General features: G+C 31.3%; 1 protein-coding gene across 7 annotated transcripts in view; it reads left to right on the top strand.

Moving 5' to 3' along the window:
• Positions 1-1608: 1608 nt before the first annotated feature.
• Positions 1609-25606, top strand: part of LOC148604781 (phosphatidylinositol-3,5-bisphosphate 3-phosphatase MTMR6-like) — a 57321-nt gene continuing 33323 nt past the window's right edge. For 2 of the 7 annotated variants that reach the window (XM_088549398.1, XM_088549395.1), the window contains exons 1-3: positions 1609-1729; positions 8204-8230; positions 12708-12824. In XM_088549398.1, coding sequence (XP_088405524.1) covers positions 1706-1729; positions 8204-8230; positions 12708-12824 — 168 coding nt within the window. In that variant the 5' untranslated portion in view covers positions 1609-1705. Of the gene's footprint in view, positions 1730-7573; positions 7783-8203; positions 8231-12707; positions 12825-25606 lie in introns of those variants that run through there. The other 5 variants (XM_088549399.1, XM_088549396.1, XM_088549401.1 and 2 more) reach the window with 4 other exon arrangements.

Below are 25606 nucleotides of genomic sequence, written 5' to 3'. Positions count from 1 at the left end.
AAAACTGGCTCCACAATCGTTAGAATTCAGGAGTTTACCTCAGGGCTTTGAAAACGGTCTTTCTTTGCAGTGGAGTACCTGAACAACCAGCAGAATTGCCACTAGTTCCGTCAATAGAATGAACCCTCTCTTTGCAACCGGGTGTTTAGCTGGTATGGTGTGGCTCTGCATGGTCCGTCGGTGAAGGCAATTATGGCGTTTTCATGTGTTTCTCTGATGAATGACTGAATTTTCTCTTTGATTAATTCTTTCTTTAGAGCTACTCAAGCCGACTCCAGTATGAAGGACTATTTCTAACAAACTGCTCCCTTCTGGTAATAATGTGCACATTTTCTCTGTTGCCAATGTTAAGGCCTTTCCGAATGGGGACTCACACTACTCAATGGTGTCATCATTCTGGAACTTTTCCAGTTGTTGCTTGATAGGTTCTGAGGTGTTTTAACTGGATCTTTGCTAATTCTTTGATTGATATTGATTCCATTCTGAGACCCAAGAGGATTAGATTTGCCCGTGCTTTGTGCAGTGTGCCTAAATAATAATGATTTTGTTTTTCTAAATATTAATTGAATAAAATGTAAAATAATAATCATAATAATAATGATAAAAGAAAAGAAAAAAACTTTACTTTTCGGCATGCCCGTGCCTTGTGCAGGATGCCGTCTAAACAATCGTGTTTTTGTGTATGTAAATATTATTATATTTGATAAAATGTAAAAAATAATAATAATAAAAGAAAAGAAAAAAGTGCAAACTATATTTTTGTGACATGCCTTGGGCATGTGCAGAATGCCTAATTAGGTAAGAATTTAAGATAAATATTTGATTATAGTAGATAGGGAAAATAAATAATGTTCAAATTTAAAGAACAACTGGGCACAGTTCAATTTATTTGGCAAGAAAATACCTCCAATTATTTTCCAAAGTATTCTTCTCATTATTAAACAATTGGAAATTGTAAACCCAAAAAATTTAAAGCACGTATATAACGCAGAAAATATCAAATAAAGCATATATCTAAAACAGTTTGGCATAAAGCGTTACCGATGAGACTTCAATAGTCGAAACAGGTGTTCTAAGCCAAATTTGCTAATTCATAGTAGTAAAATATCTATTTTTTTAACTATTCATTCTTTAATCCAAAACAAAATTTTGCTATCACCCTTCTAGATAATAACTATTTCACCATTGATCATTTTAATAATTCCGGAACTCATTTTTTTTGCAACTGAATAAATTTTCTTTCTTTCTGTTTTCTTTGATTAAAGAAGATCATCTAGAAACTACAAAAAATCATTTTATTCAATCAATTATCTTTTCAATATAACATTTGAAAAAAATTCTTGTTTAAAAATATACTCATCTTTTAAAAAAATTTCTTGTCACTTTATCGAAATATCTTTACATTCATTTTTATTTCTCTGTAAGAAAAAATAAACTTCTCGACGCTATTTTACTGCTTCTTGTAGCTAATTTTTCTTTTTGCTGCTATTTCTATACTTCTTGTCTATTCTTGTCGCTTCTTGTCACGCCTTGTCGCTAATTAGTGAGACCCACATTTGCAGTATTACAATTTGATGTAACTGTAGGTAATGCCATTTTAGTTACGCCACTTCCGGGAAGGAGGTGTCATGGCGCAGGTGTTGATAAATGATGAATCAATGTAGACTTTGAATGCAAATCAACCCTTCAGATATTGTCACTCACTATGGACTTCATAAAAACACCAAAGGTAAACCATCGAATAAATGGTTGCATATGAACAGTCGCTGAAATATACCCTAGGTCCTAATTTTAACCATCGAATGTAACCTGACAGATCAGCTGATGCTGGAGTCTGAATTTTTAATACCCCATTTATTACAATAATGTTACCCTCTATTTTTCCGTACTTACCTTTCATTTTTATTCACAACTGTGTATAATACTTTACCATGATAAGTACTCTTGACAAAGGTAGAAGATGGTTCAAAAGTTGGACATGGAATTTGAAAAAAAAAAAACCTCCTTGCTCCATCTAAAAATGATATTATTATGATGTTGGTGAGATATACATTTGTATGTTCATACCCAGGTTTAATCTTTACTTTGGAGTTTGCTCATTTGGATACATTGCACACTTGAGAACAACAGGTCTTGGGATTAATCTTTGAGGTTACAACCACCAGATGACTTAAATGCAATTAATGGTCCTGTGATGAACTGGGCTGGCTAATATGGAGTAGGCATTGCCTTTATCAGCAAGTGCTGTGAGCTTTACCATATGTGTACTGACTTTGAGAGACTTTAAAATAGTAAAGGACATAAAAAATCCATTGGGCACAAAGGGGATGGGGTTGGATGAGAATTTTTATTTCGCAAATGGAAAATTTTTATTTTTATTTTTATATCAGCAGCAAGTGAGATCAATATTTTTATTTGAAAATCTGCCTTGTTAAATAATGGGGGCATTGTTTTTTTTTTTTACAATAAATAAGTAAAAATAATGCTTTTTGTCCAAATTCCCAGCCTCATCCCTTCTTTGCCCCTCCTTTTCAAAATTGTAGATAACATTGTAGTTCTTTGCCATACTTTACAATTTCTAACCCTTAAGGGCATATCTAGCAACATCTTTTCCTATCTTAGAAAAGCTACACTTCAATTTGGATGATACAATTGGAGCTATATTTTTTCTGAGGTGGGTTAGGTTCTTGACAACAGCAGAGATACATGTATGTACATCCCTGTTTTTCTTGAACTTTTTAAAAACACATCATATTTACTTCTTTTAATAAACATAAAAAGTAAATTTGAACTCGAAAACTATCAGATAAGTTATTTTTACTGAAACATAATCTTAACCTGTATACTTTTATGTGCTTGATTTATGGAAGCGAGGAATTTTTTCCATAAGGACAGTCACATTTTGTTACTTCCAGATCATGACTTTTTTTCATTAGTATCGGTATATCGGGGAACCTTAAGGGAAATTAAAATAGTGCATGTATTAACCGTACAGCTCACAGGTCAATTTATTTGGGAAGAAAATGCCTCAAATTATAATCCAAAGTATTTTTCAAATTATTAAACAATTGAAAATTGTAAATCCAAAAATTTATAATTTTATTTTTATTGATCCCTCAGCTGATGATTGATGATATGATTGATAAAATGTGCCTCCAAAAAAAAATGGAGGGGTTGTTGTGAAATTGGTGAGGTGTACAAATGTACATGCAGTGATTTTTCTAGCGCTCATCATTTTCGTCATTGATGAAAGACTTTTCAGAATGACGAAAATAATCTGGTCTCATTTCGTCACCTGAAATCTTCGAAAGGACAAAAAATATTAAGAACTGCAAGCCCAACATTGGTTCAAGTAGATAAAGTGACAATTTTAGTACCCCAAGCTAATTACAACTCTCAACAAGTGTCAAAATTTTATGTAAACAATTATAATTTGTCAATTACAATAATCAGGCACTTGGAGTAAATGCCTATCCCTTGACCATTCAAGCGTGACTTTAATGCACACGGTGAAAGTCAATAAAGTTTCAGTTTACATATGACAATCACATGATTATCATATGTTTTTTCCTAAACATAATTTTCATATGTTTTCAAGCCAAAATTGACATATGAGAACCATATGATAATCATATGACTATCACATGTTAAATATCATATGATTGTCATATGTGGCACATTTGGCAGTGTAGAATTGTTAACCTTGTACAAATGTACATGTACATGTTGATTTGTTGCAGCATTGCAGTGAAATGAATTTCTCAGACAATAATGAGTTATTCTGCCACAATATACACATGCACATTAAGTTCATTGACTAACTGTGGAGATCAAAGATGAAGACTATTCATAGACCATGGTACTTTTAAGCACAGTGAACAAATTATTGATAATAGGACATAATGATATACATGTATGTTTAAAAATTGCTTCTGTCTGCAATCACACCAAAATAACTACATGTAGTTTTAAAGGGTGAATAACTGTGTTGAAAAATGCAAAGATTTAAATGAGTGCTGAAAAGTACGAATTGAGTCTTGTAATAATGTTCTATGCAGAAGTAATCATATTTTGGTTATGTTTTTGTTTTTATTTCAAACAAGTATCTGATTTTGTGGTCAATATCCTATACAATCAATAATGTTCGATAACATGCAATTCTCAGTAGCAAAACTTAGTGGATTTTTTTTTTCATGCAAATGTACATGATAGAGAAACAAATTATTTTACATGTCTCCACTTTTCCGAATTAGTAAATTAAAAGTGTCATTACCAGGTATTCCTAAATTTTGTTGTTGACTGTCAATGGTAAATGAATTTAAAACCTATAGTACTTTTTGAATTTCAAGTATATCAGAAATTGTTACGTTCATATATATGGATATTTTAACATCCAGGTATGATTTAGGATCCCTGATGTCTTTTTTTGTCTTTTTTTTATCATTAAGTAAAATCATGACAAGGAATGTCCTGTTAGAAGTGTGAACTATTCATTATTTATCATAAGTCACTGAGGAAATTAGTTTTGATTGAAGAAATTCTAAGGGGAAATTATTATCTGACAGTTCAACTTTGGATTCTGTGTCTTTCATGTTGTCAATTTAGTCCCTAGTCAAAATCAATAGTTTACCATCTCATTGGTTAGCCTGCTTGAATCATAATATAATCAAGGGTTATTTGACACTCCTTACCGAAACCTACGGATGATTTTACACAAAATTGTAAGTGTAAAAATTGGTCACCAGTTTGATAAACAATGAAAGATTATATTGTAACTTAAAACATTACAACAGATTTTACATCTAGTCACTACAACTTTTTGTGAAACTGACTGATGCTAATTTATTATGATTTTTGAAAACTACCAATTAATATTTCTCCTTTTCCTTTCCATTTTATTTGTCCTTCCATCTATGTGTATTGTCTGTCAAAGTGTATAAAGATCTTTAAACAAAATTAAATTTTTGGGTCTTTAACAACATGAAAAGCACATGCTTTGTATAAAGCAAAATGTAATTTATATGTAAGTTATTGGCATACACTAAGCCCTAGTAAAGCTGTTGTTTCAAGAATTTTCTTTTCCAAAACTTCTTGTTGTTCAGGGTCTGAATTGCATAGAAGACTCTTACTTCTCTTGAATGTCACGAATGATCTCTTGGATTAAAACTACTTATTGACTTTTAATGTACATTTATCAGAGCTCTCTCACTCATTAGTAATGATTATTACTTATTATCTTGCTCATTTATTGATTTCCCTTGTGAATTAGAACAAAAATAATTATGGTCACTTTGCAAAAGGTAGTAAATTGATAGGATTTTTTTCAGCCTACAGAAATTTTGGTAGAGGGATTCTGTTTCTGTGCTTTAAGCATTTCCATTGGATGAGATAAAATACAATTTGAATTCATCTTTTTTTTTTTATTATGTAATGTCAGTTGCTACTAATTCTGTTTTAAATTCATTATATCATGTTTATAGTGTCAAAGTCTCAGAAAGCATAAGTAAGACGGCACTGATTGTATGACAATGATAGATCAATAAAGTAGGGAAGATAACACTGTTTATAGTCATAAATAATTAGTCTGACAACTCACAAATTTGTGGATAGTAGACAGTTCTGCTGGCAACTTATCAAATTGATTATTACCTCTAGGAGAGCATTTTTGTTTAAGTCTCCTTGTGGTGTTCTCAGGCTAGACAATACAGGATATCAGCATACCAGGATTTTTTTTATATTGTTGATTTTCCCCAGGAAATCTTGAAATAAAGCTGTGCTTTTATACCATAATCAATGTCTGCTTTAAGTATTTGACTAATCTTTATGGAAATTCAATTTTTCTACATTCCAAAGAGAAAGTTGAAAATATTAAATGGCTGTTCTTGATGAAAGTATTGTTTTCCCCTGTGGACCAGAAATGGCAATTCTCATAGTGTTTGAGGGGTTTTTGTCAAATACCCATTCAAAACAGCAGGTAGTACCTCTGATTTGTAAATTGCAATACTTAATGGTTATACATGTATTTTTAAGGGCATTTATTTGTTTGATATTATGAACATCTCTGAGATTGAACTTCAGAGTACTCTTTACTTTGTAATAAAGCAGGTCATTTTATAGACAGTCAAAATCTGAACATTATTTTCAGAAAAAAAAACAATGGAAAAGATTGATTTTCTTAATGTTAAGCCAACTAAAATAATTTCTTGATTCTCAAGCCCTCTCTTGTCTCCTGTTGAGGGTGCCCAATTACCTTTTTGCCATATCCATTAGATTGAAACAAACAAAGCATCTACATGTACCTTGTTTAATTATTTTTCCTAGATATGAGCAATGTAAAAAAGACCATCAGTTTTGGGGCAATAAACAAGATTGAAAGAAATGTAAATTAACTTCATTATTTTTCTGAAAATATAGCTCTTATGATTTTCTTTAATTAATAATTCCATTCAATTGGGAAGCAACAGGATAAGTCTGTACACAGGGAGATAAGTTACCTTCTCTTTCAGGTGCAAATCTAATCCTCCTTTAAGTTAAATGTGCATGTTTCCATCATCCAACTGGATCCTTTGTCAGTTTAAGTTTTTATTTATAGGAGAATCTATTTCATAGATTTTGAAAGTAAATCTTACTTGATAATGAATATTAGCACCTCAAGCCAGTAGGTGGGACAAAAGTATGAAATCTCAACTTTTGAGTAACTGGGCTATGAGGTTCCTTGAAGGCTATGTACATGTAGTTGCAGCACATCTAAAATGTATAAATTTTTATTGTGATTGAGATTTTTCCAGACCCTGGGACCATTCAATACTATTAAATTCATTGATCCATTACAGTTAATTAGGTGGGAAGCTGAATGTGATACACGTCTTCAACTAGTTTGTTACAAATCTGGCCAATCAATATTATGCCTGCTAAGATTGTAGATCAATAATCTAAACGTTTTCTCCAATAGCGGCATCGGTCATACTTTTTGTTTTTCTTTGGAAGTTACTATTGGGATAGCATTCTTATTGTGGTCTTTAAAAAGTTATATAAAGTGCTTAGATGTTAGAATCTAGTTTGGCTTTCTATACGAGCAACTTTTTATTGAAATTATTGTTTTAAATACATGTACAAGATATACTTAAAGAAAAAAATCAGAAATTTGGAGTAACTAACCAATTGAGGATTTGTATGGAATTTCAGATTTCTAACGGAAAATTGTTCAAGTTGGGACAATTAATTTTGCTAAGAATTTTACTTTGGATTGCAAATCTGATGGGAAGCTGACTGAAGTCTGTTAATTAAAGAAATTTTCTATTTTGTGTGACTAATTCAACTACAGGAATTATTTAATATCGTATTCTCTCCATAACTATATCTTTGGATGCTTGAAAGTGGAACTTATTCTACGATGGGAAATATTTTGCTAGTTAAAATTCATTAGTGTTTGGGATCAGATACTGATACATTTAACTTAGCAAATTTAAACAAAGATTTAAATGTATTAGATCACTTTCAATTGATAAAAGTGTTGAAAGGGAAACCATATTGACATCTCAGGGTAGATTTTGAATCGTGGGACTTTAATGTCATTGATAGTCAATTAATGATTGATCAATTCAATTAAATTTCAATTTTAATACGAGTAGAATTGTTACTATTAAATTTTAATCAATGAATGTGCTAGAATGGACGCAGGAAAAGTTGGAAACATTAGAGTATATAGCTCATTCATGGATGCAGGATATGGGGAACTTTCTTGACTTTCATTTTCCATCGGAAAACTCTATCAATAAAACGGTAAGCAGATATGAAATGCAATGTAGTCAACTACATGTATGTCTTTCTATAGTACTATTTATGGCATTGCTTTATGTTGCTTACAACATGTTACTTTAAAGCTTTTAAGAGAGAGAGTTTTGTTAGGCTGTTGACTGTTACGTATTTTGCTTAAAGTCTGAAGTTAAAGTTATGGTTAAATTCCTCAGATTTGGAGGAAATTTTTACTTTAGAAAGTGCTTGGTTTATATTAAAATAATGTAGGTTTTAACCCAAACAGTAACTTCCCCATACAAAATGCCATGTCGAAAATAAAATAATCCTTAATGTGTACAAAATAATATTATGCAATCTATGTTTTCTTGTAGTGTTGCAATTTAATTTTTTTGGGTAATTAATCAACTTTAAATTCATCATGAACTGAGTGTAATTTTTCTTTCAGACTGCAGATGAATTTAAGGAAATCATGGTAACTGTTTTACTTTTTCCATCAAACTCCAATTCTTCATTATTTTTTTTTTGTGCATTTAGAATTGCATATTGAAATTTTTAATCCTACTCCTAAAATTTAGTTTTGGTACTCTGTTTAGAATGCTTGGATGCATGTCAATATTCGAGAAAATGTCATCTGTCTTTACATTCATATAACTTTTCGAAATAAAAAAATGCCTAAGAATGATTATAACATGTTTTTACCTACTACCAAAGCTCATATCAAAATAATATTTTTTTTTTCATGATCTTCTACTAGGCTTTGTGTACTAAGGCTTTTGAAATATTCAATGCATTACCCAACTGAAATATCTTGCCACTTAGGCCAAGGCATTTTGGTTTTTGGAAATTTGAATAAAAAGATATTTTTGTCTCTATATTGCTGGATATAAACCTTCTTTTAATAATTGTAAAACATCCGTGATAATGCCAGAAGCCAAAAGTTTCTCACATGTAAATAGAAATAAGCCATGATTTTTTGCTATGAAAAAAATTTTCTTCATGATTCACTTACCATTAACTACATGTGCACATATCGTAACCAAGAAATTCTAACATAGCTAGATATTATTGGCTTGTAGTTAAAAAGAGAAGGCTTCTACTAACACAGTGGTGAGAGGTTGCTAATATGAACTTGCTTTAATAATTATTGGCAGATTCTGGGGGTTTCAAATCCCCCCTTTTTCCATGGAAAATTTGTTTTGTTTGTGCATTATTTTAGCAAATTTAGCAATAACAGCCTTGTGTCCTCTTTTTCAGTCTTTGAATCTGGATCTGATAATGCAATATATTTTGTATATACTAACATGAACATGTATAAATAAAAGTATATAAAGATTTTATCATTATCAGTCTGTCATTTTTTTATCAAAATAATCTAAGGAAAAATAGCATTGTTTAAAAACGTGTCCTTGTTAGTTACAAATTACTGATCTACAGAAATGTAAAATGGGGTAAGGAAAAAATATGTGCATTTTAGTTGCCAGTTTTTTTAGCTTTGATTTCAAAGAGGCTGTTGTGCCATTTTGCTTGGATGGAAAAGGGTGGTGTTACATATGATTACATTGCCATGCTGTTCATTCATTTTTATAATGAGGGTATTTTTCTTATCATGGATATAAAATGTACTTGCTTATTGATCATTTTTATGTGTCCATTATTTGTTTACTTGTGTCTGTCTATGATTGAATTCAACTTGCTAAGAAGAATTTTAATAATACTTCTTTTGCTCACATGTTCGTAGCCATTGAAGAAATATCCCTGTCATTTTTGGGACTTTATACATTGAAAAAGGGAAAGAGGGCATAACATAACCTTAAGCAGAGCTCTAGATCAAAATACATATGTCATACTGAATTCATTTAATACATGTAGTTATACAGGAATGAAACATTCACATGATTTTTCACTTGAAAGTCCAGATTTCATGGGGAAATTTATTTACCAGGAAAAAATTATGTGTAATTGATTCACAGAGAAGTGATTGCACTCCTACCAAAAAAGGGAGAAATACTGCAATAACCCTTGACCTCGTCCACAAATAGTTTTGGTTGTTTTTATCTTGGATCAGACTTACTTAGCATAATGATTTTACCTCATAGGTATAAAACATGGATATGTTGACTTGAAGTTTGTCTCCTATTTACATTTCTGCATTTGCAAATTTCCAGGAAACAAATCAGAAATGTTTAAATCAAGAATTTTTGTTATTCAATTGGGTCTACTCTAAGACTTAAATATGTACGTGCTGTGTCATATTCACTTAAAATATATACATGTGTACCTGATAAGCTTATCATTGTTACTATGCGAAGTATGTTTTCTTGTTTCACTGAATTTTAAAATGATGTAATGAATGCTTGTAACCCCTTGTTAGATGTTGTTTCTTGTACAAATGTTCATGCAGCAGTAACAAGGTTTTTTTCTGCCTTCAAAATATGTCCCTTTTTATTCCGGTACAAAGTAAATACACTGAGATTCTGAAGATTCATTCTTTAGTTTTAAGTAATGTGGTAGCTTAAATTGATACCCCAAAAATATAACAGCATTTAAAGAGATTTTTTTTAGCTACTGTTGCAAAAAAACAATTTTTCACAAACAAAGAATGGGAATAAATTAGAACCAATTTGTCACCAACCACTTAGATGTCAGAGTGGGTGTTCATTTAAAAAAATTACAGTTGGACTTACTATAATATAATGAACTGAAAACACAAAATATATATGAAAAAAAAGAAAAACAGTTTAATGCTACAATCTTGAGGTTGCAATCAAACAAAAATTAATGCAAGCAGGAGTTTTATTCCCAAAACTGTTGAATGAAAGACATGTTTTACATTATAGTACTGCTCACTATTTTGAAAGCATCTTTGGGATTCAGTTACATGACTCTGCCATACCAGGATGGCAGTTATATGACTCTGCCATACCAGGATGGTAGTTGTATGATTCTACCATACCAGGATGGCAGTTATATGACTTTGCCATACCAGGATGGCAGTTATATGACTGCCATACCAGGATGGCAGTTATATGACTCTGCCATACCAGGATGGCAGTTTTATGAACACGATTTCTATTCAAATTTTCAAACCAATTTGCGGTAGTTTTATATATCTCAATAATATCATCCTGTCGAAATTCCAATTAAAATCTGATATATTTGTCTCTGCCCATTTATTTATGATATAACCTCTAAACAAGGCAAAATTAGATTCATTTATTTTAAGTGGAAATTAATGAAGCAGAATCTGAATCTTAGATTACTCTGAAATATCTCTATTTGTTTTAATTAAATACTCCAATGGTATGGTGGCATTGTTACACATATTTTATTCAATTCTGGGAAAACTGATCAGAGTTGGAAATTTAATACTGTTATGATACTTGTTACTTTTAATAACTTCAGCAATAATCATTAGACATTTACCTGGAAACTACTGGACTCAGCATGTACTCTGCATTGTTAGAACAAAAGAATATAAGTATTTTTGTGGATGGCCAACTCTCTTTTTTTTCCTTTTAAAAAATGTGTGATATAATTTTTGCAGTCTTGGAATAAACCATACCATGAGGAAATAATTCTAAATATTTTGGGGTAATAATTTGTTTTTATTTTCATGTCCAAAGTCTACAGTGAATATAGCAAAATCAAATCTATATGGTAACATAACCCACTTGTTTAGTAGAGTTTCAGTGAAATCATTCTCAACAAAAGCTATTAAGATTGTAGGACGTGTTTGATTCTGATTACAGGGAGGTGTTTGTCTTACATAGCTTCAAAATGTATTGAAACTGATTATAATGGGCTTTCAGAAAGTGTCTGATTTAGAGTTAGTGTCACCATATTTTAAATGTCTGTGGTTTGATTATATCCCACACAATAAGTGGTTGGTATATTGGAATCACCTTGCCATCCAGATTTTGTAACCAACTATCTTGCCTTCCAATCGATGGATTGATTTCTAATTTTGTATGAAGCTGTATATACATTGGAATATGTTGAAAGCGATATTGGTTGCTGTCCTATTTTTACTGCCTTTTTTTATTATTTGTTGAAAAATCTAACACCCTTTACATTAAATCTATATGCATTTATCTCTTATGAGGCCCTGTTGGTATACTTATGACTGAGTTTGGAGATAGACAACATGATATGACCATCATAAGTTCTCTTACCTGTTACTAGTTCTTAGACATTTGATGCAAAAAGTATTAACTCACTCACTCAACAGACTGGTTCACTGTCTAATTGAGATGAGAGACAGAGCAGTCAATATATTTTTTCCTAAAAATTAAATTGTTTTTAAACATTGTTACTTATATGCTGATTTTTTTGGGGTATTTTTTAAAAATTTATTCAGGTATTTATTAAAGTTTTTGTTTATTTTTCTTAGACCAAATCAATTATTTGTGGTTCTGGTCACTCTACCGACCTTAGACATTTTTGACTGAAGTAAATGAAAAAAAAAAAATAAAAACTGACCTACTGTACCATAATTATCAGTTAAGTCCTGTTTTTGTTTAAAGCCCAGATTTATCTCTACCATTATTGAATCTCTCATCATGGTAACGTGTGGATTTAGGTTTTGAAACTCAGAATTTGAGTTCATATTGAGGTTGAAAGCAGTATTAATTAATGAATTTGTGGAGTGACAAGAAAATATTGTATTAAAAAAATCTTTACCTACCGACTGACCCTGTTTTTTTTCTATGAGGTGACTGGAACCACACATATTTTTTCATTTGCCCTGAGCAAAATATTTTCCTATTCTGTAGGCAACCAGACTGTCTGAGATGTGAGTTATTTTCCCTTTGCATGCAATGCTTAGGAACCAGAGTGAAAGCTGTTTTCAGTAAGTAGAAAATGGACTGTTTTGCACTTGCTGTAGTATATAGAAAACAATGAAGATATGTTGAATGATTGGAAAGGAAGTTTCTGATTTTTTTTTTCAGGTTGACAATGTCAAGCTTCTTGAGAGGTATAATGCTAGGAAGTCGACTACTGGTACACTTTACCTGACAACGACACACCTGATATTTGTTGATGCAGCAGGCAAGAAAGAAACATGGGTAAGTGAAAATGAAATTTCTATTCTGAAGAAAAAAGAAACAACTTTAATTAGCTGGCTGATTTATCTCTTTGTCTTAAGTGAAAGCTCAGAATTTTATTTCTTGAAAATGTTTGAAGATATACATTTACAATATACATCTATCTGCATGTGTGAAGGTTTGTGGCAATGAAATCCTTGATTGTTAAATTACTTCCGATTTGCCAACTGAAAAACTTTTAAACGGCAGACATTTTTACCATGAATTTAGCTACAAATGTTCAATAAAAATCAATGAGTTTTTTATATAATGAACATTATGGATATTTTGTCTATGGCTATTTGAATTGAGAAGCTGTCGAATACCTCAATTATAAACTTAAGTTTTACCTTGATTTACTGATACAAATTAATTCTTCACAAATGAAATTCAACATTTGATATAAATTTTCCATACTACTGTATTCTTCCGTGTATACCCTTCTTGGCTAGTGAGATTGATATAAAACGCACACTGGGAAGTGAGGAAAAATCACCAGCAGAAGATCACATTGAGATGAAAGGATTCCGGTCAATTCCCTGAAATGCGTACGCGTATCCCTTCGTCATTAATCTTTTAAATAATAGTATTTTTCTGTTTCCTTGCATTTACAAGCCATTTATTAATTAAAATAGTTTATATAGCGATGTATTGGATCCAGGTCGGCTGAAATGTTTACATTTCCTGTTCGAATGCAAATCGGGTATTTCCCGAAAACAATGGCGTCAAGTCCGACTGTTTATAAAAAAGATATATTAATTTGCCAAGTTGTGAATTGATGTCTGACATCTGGAAACAGTTCATCAAGCGGATTAAAGGATTAGTAATAATTGTTTCACCTTTTAAATTGATCTTTAGTTACTAGATAATTAAATGACAATGGGTACGAGGATAGATTGGCACTCCCGTTATTGTGTATTTAATGCTCCACCGCACACAGGTGAAGAAGTTATAATTAGACGACTTGATTTGAGAGAACAATAAGAAGCTAGTCGTGGTTTTTCGTACAAACTGTGAAATGGAAGGAAACGGCATTGATAGATGAAACAACTATTAAATAGCAATAAAACTAACTTTATTTGTTTATTTCACATAAAACTATTCTCCAAAATATTAAACGGCTCGATGTTATCTTGAGTTGACGACTTTGATTCTGATTCCCAAAATTTACGGACCTGAAAATTACGTCTCCAGAAAAATAATCTAGAAACTCGTTTTGGTGTATACCACGCACCCCCCTCCTGGAACAAAGAAAAAAGTTGAAAAAAAAAGTGTGCTGTATACACGGAAGAATACGGTTTTAATGCATAAACTTTAAATTCTGTATTTGGAAATAGCTTACTTTAAATGAAATATCATTTTGCTTGGTAGACCAGATGTTTCTTGAATGCTCTTTTTATGCATCACATTTATGTTGCTTCTCCATACATACATATACATTAAACAGTGAAATTTTCTTGCTGTCTTGTTTTTATGGTTTCTGTGATCAATCTACTTTCATGCAGTTTTAAATTTGTCATCTTTCCCCAAGTTATAATATAATATTCTTCAAAAAATATTTATGACAGTTTTATTTAAGCATTATGCTCTTATTGCAAAAAAAGCGAAAATAAAACTGCTGCAAAAAAATTTCACGGTTTACAGTACCTGTAATACTGATTAACAATAGTGGAAACTGTTATCAAATACTAATTACCCAACTCATGGTAAGCTGTCCATTGAAAAAAGAGATACCAAATCATGACTTAAAATTATGATCAAAGTAGTGTTATTCGTGATCAATAACACTTCCTGGTACAAGTACCTCTTGCATGCAGCATGAATTAAATACATTGTAAATCATAATGAAAGGTGACATTTTAATCTCTCTTCTAAAAGGTTTCAGCCATTTTGGTGCTTTTTTCGTTTCCTCTTTTTGCTTTTCAACGAGATGTAGAACGGTGAAGTGCTAGCCAAGCAAAATAGAACACCTACGATTTTCATTGTTTATTGTTCTCTGTAGGATATATGCTTTTATTAGTTTCAGTTTTGTTGAAAGGTTTGCAAATTGCTCCTTGTAAATTTCAACAATTTTATGTTTTATTAGTTCAAGTAGAGAGTTGGTAAAATTGATTTAGCAGTTATAATATATAAAAAGTGGTAAAGGTTGATGAAATTAATGTAAGGGTGGTTTATGTGCCAATTATATGACAATACAGTACTAATTATAGTTGGGTTCAACTGACTACTGGTTCAACCTTTGCTGTTGTGTAATTAAAACATGTAGATTGTTCTTACTGCCTTTGTGGTTTCATGGAAACATTCTTGCCTCAAGTTACAAAAGAATATTGGTCATATTGGAGTAGATTTTACCAGGAGGTGATTCTTGCCAACCAATTTTTTGCCATATCCTGTGAAACAAATTCGTGCCTTAAATTTAAGAAAAAAAAAATGTCAGTCAGATTGCTAATATTGAGTTATCATTCAACAATTTTCATCGAGGTAAATCATTAGCAGATTGGCAAGAACTGCTTCTGTCTTGACAACAATGAGATCTACTCTCTGACCAGTATTCTTGTAGAACCAAAGTCTTTAATATTGATATTCACTACTTTTCCACCAAGCTAGCAGCATATAGAAAATAGAGTGATGAAATGTTGGCTCACAGTCAATGTGATGGAGTGGGGTGACATGCCTTCCTGTAGGCTATTGCTTCTTAGCACTCCAGCTAAGAATCATGCAAAATGTGATACATGGTTGGAAAGCGTACATATTTTTGTTTTTGATATTTTGTTTAAAATGCTTTAGTAAACAGAAATTAACATTTGGTTTTTCATATAACTCGTGCTCATAGGAGATGAAAATTGTATAGAATGCACTGTAGAATTCGAAAGTAAGGGAGATAACTCTGTAAATGACACTCAGATACAATAGAGTCTATTGGATTTTCAATGTTGATTATCTCCTAAGAGCAGGCAGATTTGAATGAATAATTACACATTTCATAATATAGACCCATAAAATAACTTAATGACAAAAATAAAAATATGTAGCCTTTTTTTGGGTGTATCACATTGTTCAGATTTTGCATGATTCTTACAAAGACAGCTACTTAATATGTTGAAAAACAAAAATTAGACCATGTTTCATAAAAAAAAAAAAAAAAAAAAAAAAAAAAAAAAAAAAAAAAACTCTAGTTGAGATTTTCCTCTAATACTCAACACAAACTTTGACCAATCAAATCAATCAACTTGGAAATTTAGAAAAATCTCAATTTGAGGTTTTGTTTATGAAACCTAGGTGTGGTCTATTAAATTTATGGAAATATTTCATTCTGTCTGAACCAAACCCATTTTGTACTATAGTGTTTGTTTAATTTGGTTCTGTATGCATGTTAATTAATATGAAAGGACTTAAACCTTTGGACTAAAGATTTGTTTGAGTTAGGCAGACATCCATGAAACACAAGTTGATGATACATGCGTTTCAAACTCAGCAAAAATTAATACAAAGTGGTTCTTCTTATGATGATTCATTTAAACAGGTATTTGATTTATCACTGTTTATTCCAGGGCTCCACCACAGGAGGCTAAATTGCTGATCCTACCCACCTCTTCCTATTTCCAGTGGCAATCAAATTTGTCTACCCCATTATCCTTGCGTCCCATCCCATTTTTCATTTCATCATCATTTCATGTTCATTTTATCATCCATTTCATGTGCATCACCTGAATACAGCTGAAATATTGCTGCTCGGGTGTTAAACCCCAACAATCAATCAATCTGTTTATCCCAGGGTTTGGTTAAGACAGGGGGCTGTTTGTTTTAAAAAAGGATTTTTTTTTTCAAGCTCCAGTAAAAATGATTCAAATGAGTTCATATTAATTGACGTAAAATTGAATGATTTCCTTGCAGGTCTGGTTACATGAGTTGGGTAGATGAATGCTCTTTTTTGGTCTCTCTAATTAAATTTAAATCCAATATCAAAGAAATAGTTGTCTACAAGTAGTCTACATGATTGATCTAATTTCTTTGATGTTATTTAAGTGCATTGTATTGTTGTCCATAGGCTTTAAAAGTTTTGCAGTGATATTCATTTGATGTAGAACACTCCATTTGAAATATCCAAGAATAGTAAATTGCCAATACATGTCTATGTATGTATTGACATTATTGAAAATGGTTGTTTGATTGGTTGTGAAAATTTGTTAGTTTTGGGGGGAGAGGTCATGCATGGGTTGCAGTTCAAGGTCATAAAATGATATATTTTGGGTAAAAGAATTATGATAGAAATACAGGGCTAGTATATTTTCCTCCAGTACAATATAGTGGATGAAGTTTCCAGAAATATCATCAAAATTGAAATTAAAGTTCTAATTGACTTTTGATTTAATCATTTTGATTTTTACCACTGATTGTTTTTGTCGAGTACATGTATTTTTGGGGCATTGATTTCTTGTTTTTTTGTTTTTATTTTGATGTTTGGCATTGTCACAGTTTAAACACTAATGCAGTTTTCCTTTCAAATTGGGATTGAAGTTCCATTCCCTAACAAAGCTTCAAGCTAACCTTGAGAATTGTATCCATGAATGAAAGTACCATGACAGTTATAACTGGTAAAAACTTTAGACTGTAGTGTGTACATTAGAAAAAAGTAGAAATAATTTCCCAGTTATCGTAACTTGCACCATTTGATGTCCTTGAAGTGACCTTGAATGCTCCTTAGACATGTCATTTTGCTTAAATTATAGTATTACTTCTAAATCTGATACTTCCATAATTGTGCTAAAATCGTCTGATATGAAAATCCTTTAGAGAATTCGTAAGGCTTGTATAAGTAGAAATAAAGAGTATTACAGGTTCTATTTAATGCCTTTTATAAAGACTAAATAGGAGAATTTGTCATAGAAGAAATACTCAGTGGATAAGTCCAAGTCTAATGAGTTGATGCTGTAGTCAATATAGTCAGCCATTTGTAAGCTGGATTTTCTTTCAAGACCTTATACAAGGTGAAACATGGTCTCTGTGACTATGGTATGACTTTTTCTGTCTGTCTATCACTCATCGTCGATATCATACAATAAATTAGAACCTTAGAACTGTAAAAATCCTGAGTAACTAAAAACTAGGAAAATGTGAGTCAAATGCACATAAGAATGCATCTGGCTCCCCTTTCCAGGATCCCTATGGTCAAAAGAAAGTTTTAGTTTTTGTAACATTATTTCGTCATCTGTAGCTTGAGTTGTACTTCTGTTGAAGTTGACTAGAAGTTGACTATAACTTTTTTTCAAAGAAAACTGCCATTTACAGGAGAACATCAGATAAGTTCCTGCATTTAGGTAGTAATGAACGGTTGCCTATTCTCTGCCAATCATGATGTGGAATTTATATCCATACAAACTAGCTAAATTCTGAGTAAGACTATTAGGTCCTGGTGTCACAAATGTTAAAAATACGTAGAAGTCTGAAAATATTCTTAATTTCCATGGTAACTCCAATCGAAGTCTTGGAAATTGATGACGTCACAAACAATTAAGAATATTCTGAGACTTCAGTAATTTTTCAAGTATGTGACACTGGGTTCAGTCATAAATTTACATCAATTAAGACAAAGAAGTAACAGTGTTTGTAATTAGTGATTTTTCCATTAAAATGATGAAGGTCTACACTTAATTCCAGAAATGTTATATACATTCAAAATTTCATGAAAAGGAGTAGGTTCAGAAAATGTCAAAATCAGCCCCAAAAACTAAAGTGTTTCAAATAAATTTGATAATTTTATAATTTACTATTTGAATATATGCCTTCATTAAAAAAACAAAGTTTCATGGCTGTTAATGCCTGTGTTTCACTAAAATTGTAGATGAAAATAAAGCAAAATCAGAAAATAAAGTCGAATTGTGTTAAAACAGCTTATTTAATGAGACATTTTTATGTAGAAAATATAGGGTGCATTTGTCGAACTCTTTGATATTTTTACAAAAATAGCCTTCTATACTATCACAACTTCTGACAAAAGATTGTGTTGTTCATAACTTGCACTCTATATTTTTGGATTAAAAAATATATCCCTAATCCTCTCATTTTTGTGAAAATTCCTTGAAAACTTTGTGGAAGTAGTGTTTTGTACCCTCCTTGTGACTAAATTATGACCCAATAGCTTGTATTTTCTGTATATTAGTATTCAGATAATATTTTAACTTTAAAAAAGGCAATTAGAAAATTTCAAATTGTAAGTTGAAATTTCGTGAAAATAGTAGGCCTGAAACAAGAGTTAGTGAATTTACTCCTTTGCTGTAGGTCAATGATGAAAAGTATTTAATTTCAAACACTGTTAAAGTTGGTTTATTACTGACATGTAGGAGTTGTGGCTGATTCTTCAGCTAATATTACCTCTATACAGGAGATTGATAAGGACAATTGTTACAGTCAAGTGGCTACATTTCTCATGACATTAGTATTAAAAAACATTTAGATATTGACATTTCAGCTTTTCCTTTTCAATGAAGAAAATATGGTGACATTTATTACATAAAGAATGATTATCAGTCCATTTTGTTAAGCTCAATTATCTAGGGTGTAGCAATTATGTTGGCTGTTACTTCCTGCTGGTTGGTTCAAATCTTCAGAAAATGATTGAATGACAGACAGCTTTTAGATTCTTAATGAAAGAAAGTATTGAGAAAGCGGCAATACAGTAAAACCTGTCTAACTGAACCCCGAACAAACAAAAACCTGTCTAAACCAGATACTTGTGGAAGTCCCTTAGTTTTTGTTTAAATGTATTGTAAACCTGGGTAAACTGAACACCTGTGTAAAATGAATCAGTTTTGAAGTTCACAAGAGGTTCAGTTTAGACAGGTTGCACTGTATTTTCTGTTAATAAAAGAAAATTAATAATGTAAATATGCTTTTTTTTTCAATTTAAGTGTAAGTATTTGTAAGAATCAGGCAAAATGGGAAAAATCAAAGACATGCCTGTCAAAACCCTGCCAATCTGACAATATAATTTCACTCAGGGATGCTTTCTCCATTTGTAAAAAAAACAATGTTTGATCTCTGCATCACTGGCTTTGCTCAGAATTTGTTATAGCAAAAATCTACAGAATTTGGAAACTACACAATACACAACATATCATTGGACCACATTAGTTAAATTACTGTACACAAAACAAAGCAGAATTACCAACATGCTAATGAAAGGAAAAACATCAAAGAATGAAAATCCATGGAATAAGATATGTTCTAGAAAGATATAAACTGATATGGACAAATGAGAAAGAATTATGTGTTGGAGATCACATAAACTGACAAAAACAAAAAATACAAAAAGTCATCAGTACAAACCCCACCAAAAAAACTAAAAAATAGATGACAAAGTAATGCAAATTTATTTCATTAATTTTTTAATGGTTTTTCAATCATTCTGATATTTTTAGCCTCTTTTTACACACAGCATAGACTAAAGTCATTCAATCAAGATATGTCAACTTATTACAAAGAACATTAAAAGTTTCTAAGCTTGATAAGGAAGCTATTGTTTCCTCAGATTCTAAGCTTGATAAGGAAGCTATGATTTCCTCAGATTCCAAGCTTGATAAGGAAGCAATGATTTCCTCAGATTCCAAGCTTGATAAGGAAGCAATGATTTCCTCAGATTCTAAGCTTGATAAGGAAGCAATGATTTTCTCAGATTCTAAGCTTGATAAGGAAGCTACGATTTCCTCAGATTCTAAGCTTGATAAGGAAGCAAGGATTTCCTCAGATTCTAAGCTTGATAAGGAAGCTAAGATTTCCTCAGATTCTAAGCTTGATAAGGAAGCAATGATTTTCTCAGATTCTAAGCTTGATAAGGAAGCTAAGATTTCCTCAGATTCTAAGCTTGATAAGGAAGCAAGGATTTTCTCAGATTCTAAGCTTGATAAGGAAGCTACGATTTCCTCAGATTCTAAGCTTGATAAGGAAGCAAGGATTTCCTCAGATTCTAAGCTTGATAAGGAAGCTAAGATTTCCTCAGATTCTAAGCTTGATAAGGAAGCAAGGATTTTCTCAGATTCTAAGCTTGATAAGGAAGCTACGATTTCCTCAGATTCTAAGCTTGATAAGGAAGCAAGGATATCCTCAGATTCTAAGCTTGATAAGGAAGCAAGGATTTCCTCAGATTTTAAGCTTGATAAGGAAGGAGTGATTTCCTCAGATTTATTATAGTGTCATTTAATAGGTCAGAACAGGGCATTAAAAGATATTTAAAGAATGTCTGATCATTCATTACCATCGCATACTGTGCATGAACAGGAAATCTCTTTTGACAATATGTTGCTGTATAAGTTGGTACTTTTTCTGATAAAATGTCGATAGTCACAATTTTGACACTTAAAAGATATTCTATGAAATTTTGAAAGTGTGTTTCTTTATTTCAAAATGGTCTCAGAAGCTGAAAAAGTGCTTTCCTGAGGATACAAATTCAGGCCTTTTATATTAATTTTTTTTATTTAAAATAAGATATTACATGTGACATGTTGAGAAGGAGATTTTCAAAACAGCTTTTCATGATATCATGTACGGTAAATAAATCGAGGAGATAAGCCAAAAAACTTTCTTATCAACCGAAAATATTTTTGAAAGTTGCATTTATGAGAAAAATAACATTAAGCACACAGACAAACAGACAGAAACTTTATTTAAGGTTGGTGATGTATAAATACAAATACAGGCTCCGTAGAGCTTTAAAAATTACACATTACAAACACACACATACAATACCTTAAAAACAGGAGGATAAACATAAAAGCTACTATTGGGGTAAAGGTACAGGAATCATGCAAGTACAAAGCAAATCAAAATAAAGCATTATATCTGAGGTGGGAAAAGTACTGAAATTAGAAAAATGTAAAAAAATATGGTTATATACCGGTAATGGTATGACAATATTTGTCTTTCTCTCAGCTATTTTTAGAATATAGTGATAGCCTTAAACTGTTTTTTCTTTGGCTTTTCCACTTTTTTCTCTTTTAATATTAGTGTGACTTAGTTAATGTAGTTACTATGTAGGGGAACATATTGAAATTTCCGGAACTTCTGTTTTAATATTCTTCTTTCTTCTAGCCTCCGTCTTGTCCACTCATCTCATCAGAAATGGTTGTATAGATTGAAACCAAACTTGGCAGAAAAATAGACTATCATATGTAGATGTGTACAATGGTTTTGAATATTCAAACATAGCCAGTATTTCAAGATGACTGCCATCCAAACTTTTTAAAAAATTGTCAAGAAATCACAAAAAAATCATAGAAGGTTCATACTTGGTTTAAAAATAGGTCACCACAAGGGGCGTCCCATGGGCCATATTTAAATTTAAAAAGTGGCTGCCACTCGAAAAACTTTAAAAATAAAAAAAAAATCAGAAAAATTCATGGAGACATAGAATCTGATATAAAATGCTCCTGTGACAATTGTTGAGCTGAGGGAACATCCTGTTATGCTGTGTATAAGAATTATATTTAGTTGTTCCTAGAATGCCCATGAACGGAATAGGTAAATGTGTACCTTGTATAGTTCTGTAAATCCTCCTACGACTTTACAGATTTTCTCTGCTCTGTGATTTATAATACACAACAGTCTGTTGTCTGAGTAAACTTCATATGATTCATAGATACAAATAGTTTGCCCTGAAGATTAAAGGATATTTATTTAGTCAACAGTTAGATTAATTACTCACTGTTAATCAATGTCTAATTTGTTTGTATTGGTATAGCTTGGGTATTGTAAGGGGAAAAATATCTAAAATCTATAGTTTCTTGTATGAAGTGGGGTCATAACCATTATTGGTTGAAAGTCCTGACTGCAGAGTTTCCGGAATAATCTATTAGGAACTAGACATCAATAGTATAACTCTGTACCAGGAAACTTTTATTTTGGATTTTTTTCTTTTGGTTCTTATAATTCAGAATTTTTCAGTCTGAAAATTGTCGAGGGTCGTAGAAACGATGGGATAGAATAGCTGCTACAATAGTTTAACCATGGAATTCTGTATTAGAATATTATCTCTTAGGAGAAACAATTTTTTTTCTTGATACATGTACTTAATAACTTGTTGAAAAAAGGCCAATCATAGCAGAGAGTCACTGCAATTATTGCCAATAGTATGAATGCTATTTTTGATAAGGTACAATGTTCTTCTACGATGTTTGTTTTATCTTTTGTCAATAAATGTCAATTTTTAGGATTATAAACCTTCTGTATTTGCAAATTTTCCCTTGTCTATAAGATGAATACACTTTTAGGATGTTGTTGAACCAATTAAGTGATGAAGAATTGTCCACATCATGTTCCATCTTCAATTCAGACTTTTTTTCCTTAATTTTTGCAGTTAGTTGCTCCCAAGTTTTTTTTGACAACTCTGTCATGTTATAACCTTGTTTTTCTCTATAAGGAGATTTTCTTTCTGAGTACAAGGCTGCAACCACAAAGATTCTGAAAAAAATTATAGTCAATAGTCTTTTTCCCCCCACAGAACTATTTATTAAAATGTAGGGCTTTTTTGGACTGTAAACTGTCTTAAATGTATAATTGAATTGTTCTCTATAATAGTTCTTGTCTTATAATGGCATTGCTCACTGGCAGATTAAGAATGTAATTATATATGGTCCAACTTCTTTGTTGACTTCATACTTTCCCTTAGGAGATATAAAATTACTGGGTAATGGACACAGACAGTTAGATAGATAGGACATTATTTCCCTTGATTGCTAATTCTGATTTAGTTTTTTTTTTGTGACGTATAAATAAAGTAAATTATAGGGGTGGCATTATAGAATAATTCCAAACTCCCAGTTCTTAATGGAGCCCATGTTGCTCATTTATTCTTAGTTTCTGTGTGTATTCTTTTAGTTAGTTTGTGTTATATATGGGTTTTTGTCTAAGGTCTAGTCGTCATCTTCAATTATATTTACCCTGTTCCTTATTATAATTATGGTCTGTTTGTGTTTACCTTGCAGTAGACAAGGGTTAAATTGTAGCATGTCTCAGGAAGCATATTCAAATTTAAAATAATTAACCAGTCTCCATGTTTGCTATTAATTTATGCAATTAAATGGCAAAATTTTCATTAAAATTTCTATTCTGTATATTTTTTGGCAGTATTTTGCATTTTAACAAAGTAACTGTGTTAATTGTAGGTTGGAAATAAACATGTTAGGGATTTTATTTACTTTTTTTACGATGTTTGTAGAAAAAATTATTCCCATTTGTTTTTTGGCCTTTTCCACATTTTCTTGTTTCAGATTTACTTGACTGCATACACAAAAAATATACACATTGTATACATATTGTAAATAGAAATGAAAAAATCAGTAAACATGGGTTATTTATTCAGTGCTGCTAAAGGTCATATGAACTTAAAGTCTAAGGTAAAAACCGTCTACTTAGGTTCATCAATGTCAGTCAGTCTGTCTGTAGTAGGAAATGAATGGAAATCCTCTTCAAAGTTATTTCTACAATTTCCTCTTTGACTTGACACTACAATTTCCTTGTTTCTCTGAATAACAAAGATTTTTACCTTGCATGACAAGATGCAATATATAATGATTCAGTTGCCTTGATCAGCGAAGCAATTTATAAGACATTGGACTGTGGTAATATTGCCATTTTAAACATTAATGGTTATTCATCTAATGCATAGGACTTATTTTCGTACAGATTTTCTATTTTAATTTAAGCTAATGGGAGAACACAGTGAAATTTCTAATGATCAAGCTGATGGCTATAGGCTTTTGGTCTAATTCGATGATGTATTGCTAACAAGCATGAAAATTAACTTTGTCATATACTGGGTATTGCATGCAGTAATGTCCACAAAGACATTTAGGAATGATTCTAATATTTAAGGTTATTATGTGGGTGTAGTTTAGTTTAAATTTTGTCTGTCTGTCTGTCGGTCTACCCTTAACTTTATGATTTATGATTAAATTACTAGAAACTTAAAAAAAACCTGTATATATGATTTGTAAATGTCCCTCAGAGAATGGATATTTGCCTATTATTTTTTTTTTACTGAAGTCCTAAATAATCAACCAGTAATTAAATTAAATCGTACAAAATGTATTATACATGTAATTACAACTGTAATTCTTTAGACAATAAAAAACTTATTCTGTCAAATTCATAAAGATTAATATCCTTGAGTTTGGACATTTGACAAAATATAGAAAATTAACTACTGTAAAATTGATATGAAACTATTAAAGACTTTATGGCTTTCTTACTCCCCTATCTACATGAATTTTATGAACAATCATGTCCTAAACCATTGAATATCTGGTGATGTTTGTATTGAGGGTGAATGTTGTATTGATTTTAAGCCATAGAAAAATTTCAGAAACTTGGGAAATTGATTACTCATGAAACCAGCTTGAACAATTAGGGTCTGGCATTTTAACTTGTTGTACTAAGTGAAATAATGAATAAATTCACAGGAGAAAAAAATGAGAAGAAAAATTAAATCAGACGGCTTCCTTGTGTAGAATTAAATGCTCATACTTCATACTTAGCGTTTACCCTCTAATTTACCAAAGTTATCCTGTTCAATCATTCATATTAGGTTCTTACATTGTGGCATGCAGGCATCAACATTTGACATTTATTCAGCTATGCATGCAATTGTTCATATTGGAAATAACAAATTATTTTGCCACAGAATCAATTTCTTGGATGATATAACCATAGAGTATTTTTATCTCCGTGATTTATTGTTTGTGTCAGTATAGGTTCTTTCATCCATCTATTCA

The sequence above is a fragment of the Perna viridis genome, chromosome 10, assembly GCF_037379345.1.
Source record: "Perna viridis isolate PV_CMFRI_1.1 ecotype Kerala chromosome 10, ASM3737934v1, whole genome shotgun sequence".
NCBI lineage: Eukaryota > Metazoa > Mollusca > Bivalvia > Mytilida > Mytilidae > Perna > Perna viridis.
This window is presented reverse-complemented; position numbering and strand designations above follow the sequence as displayed.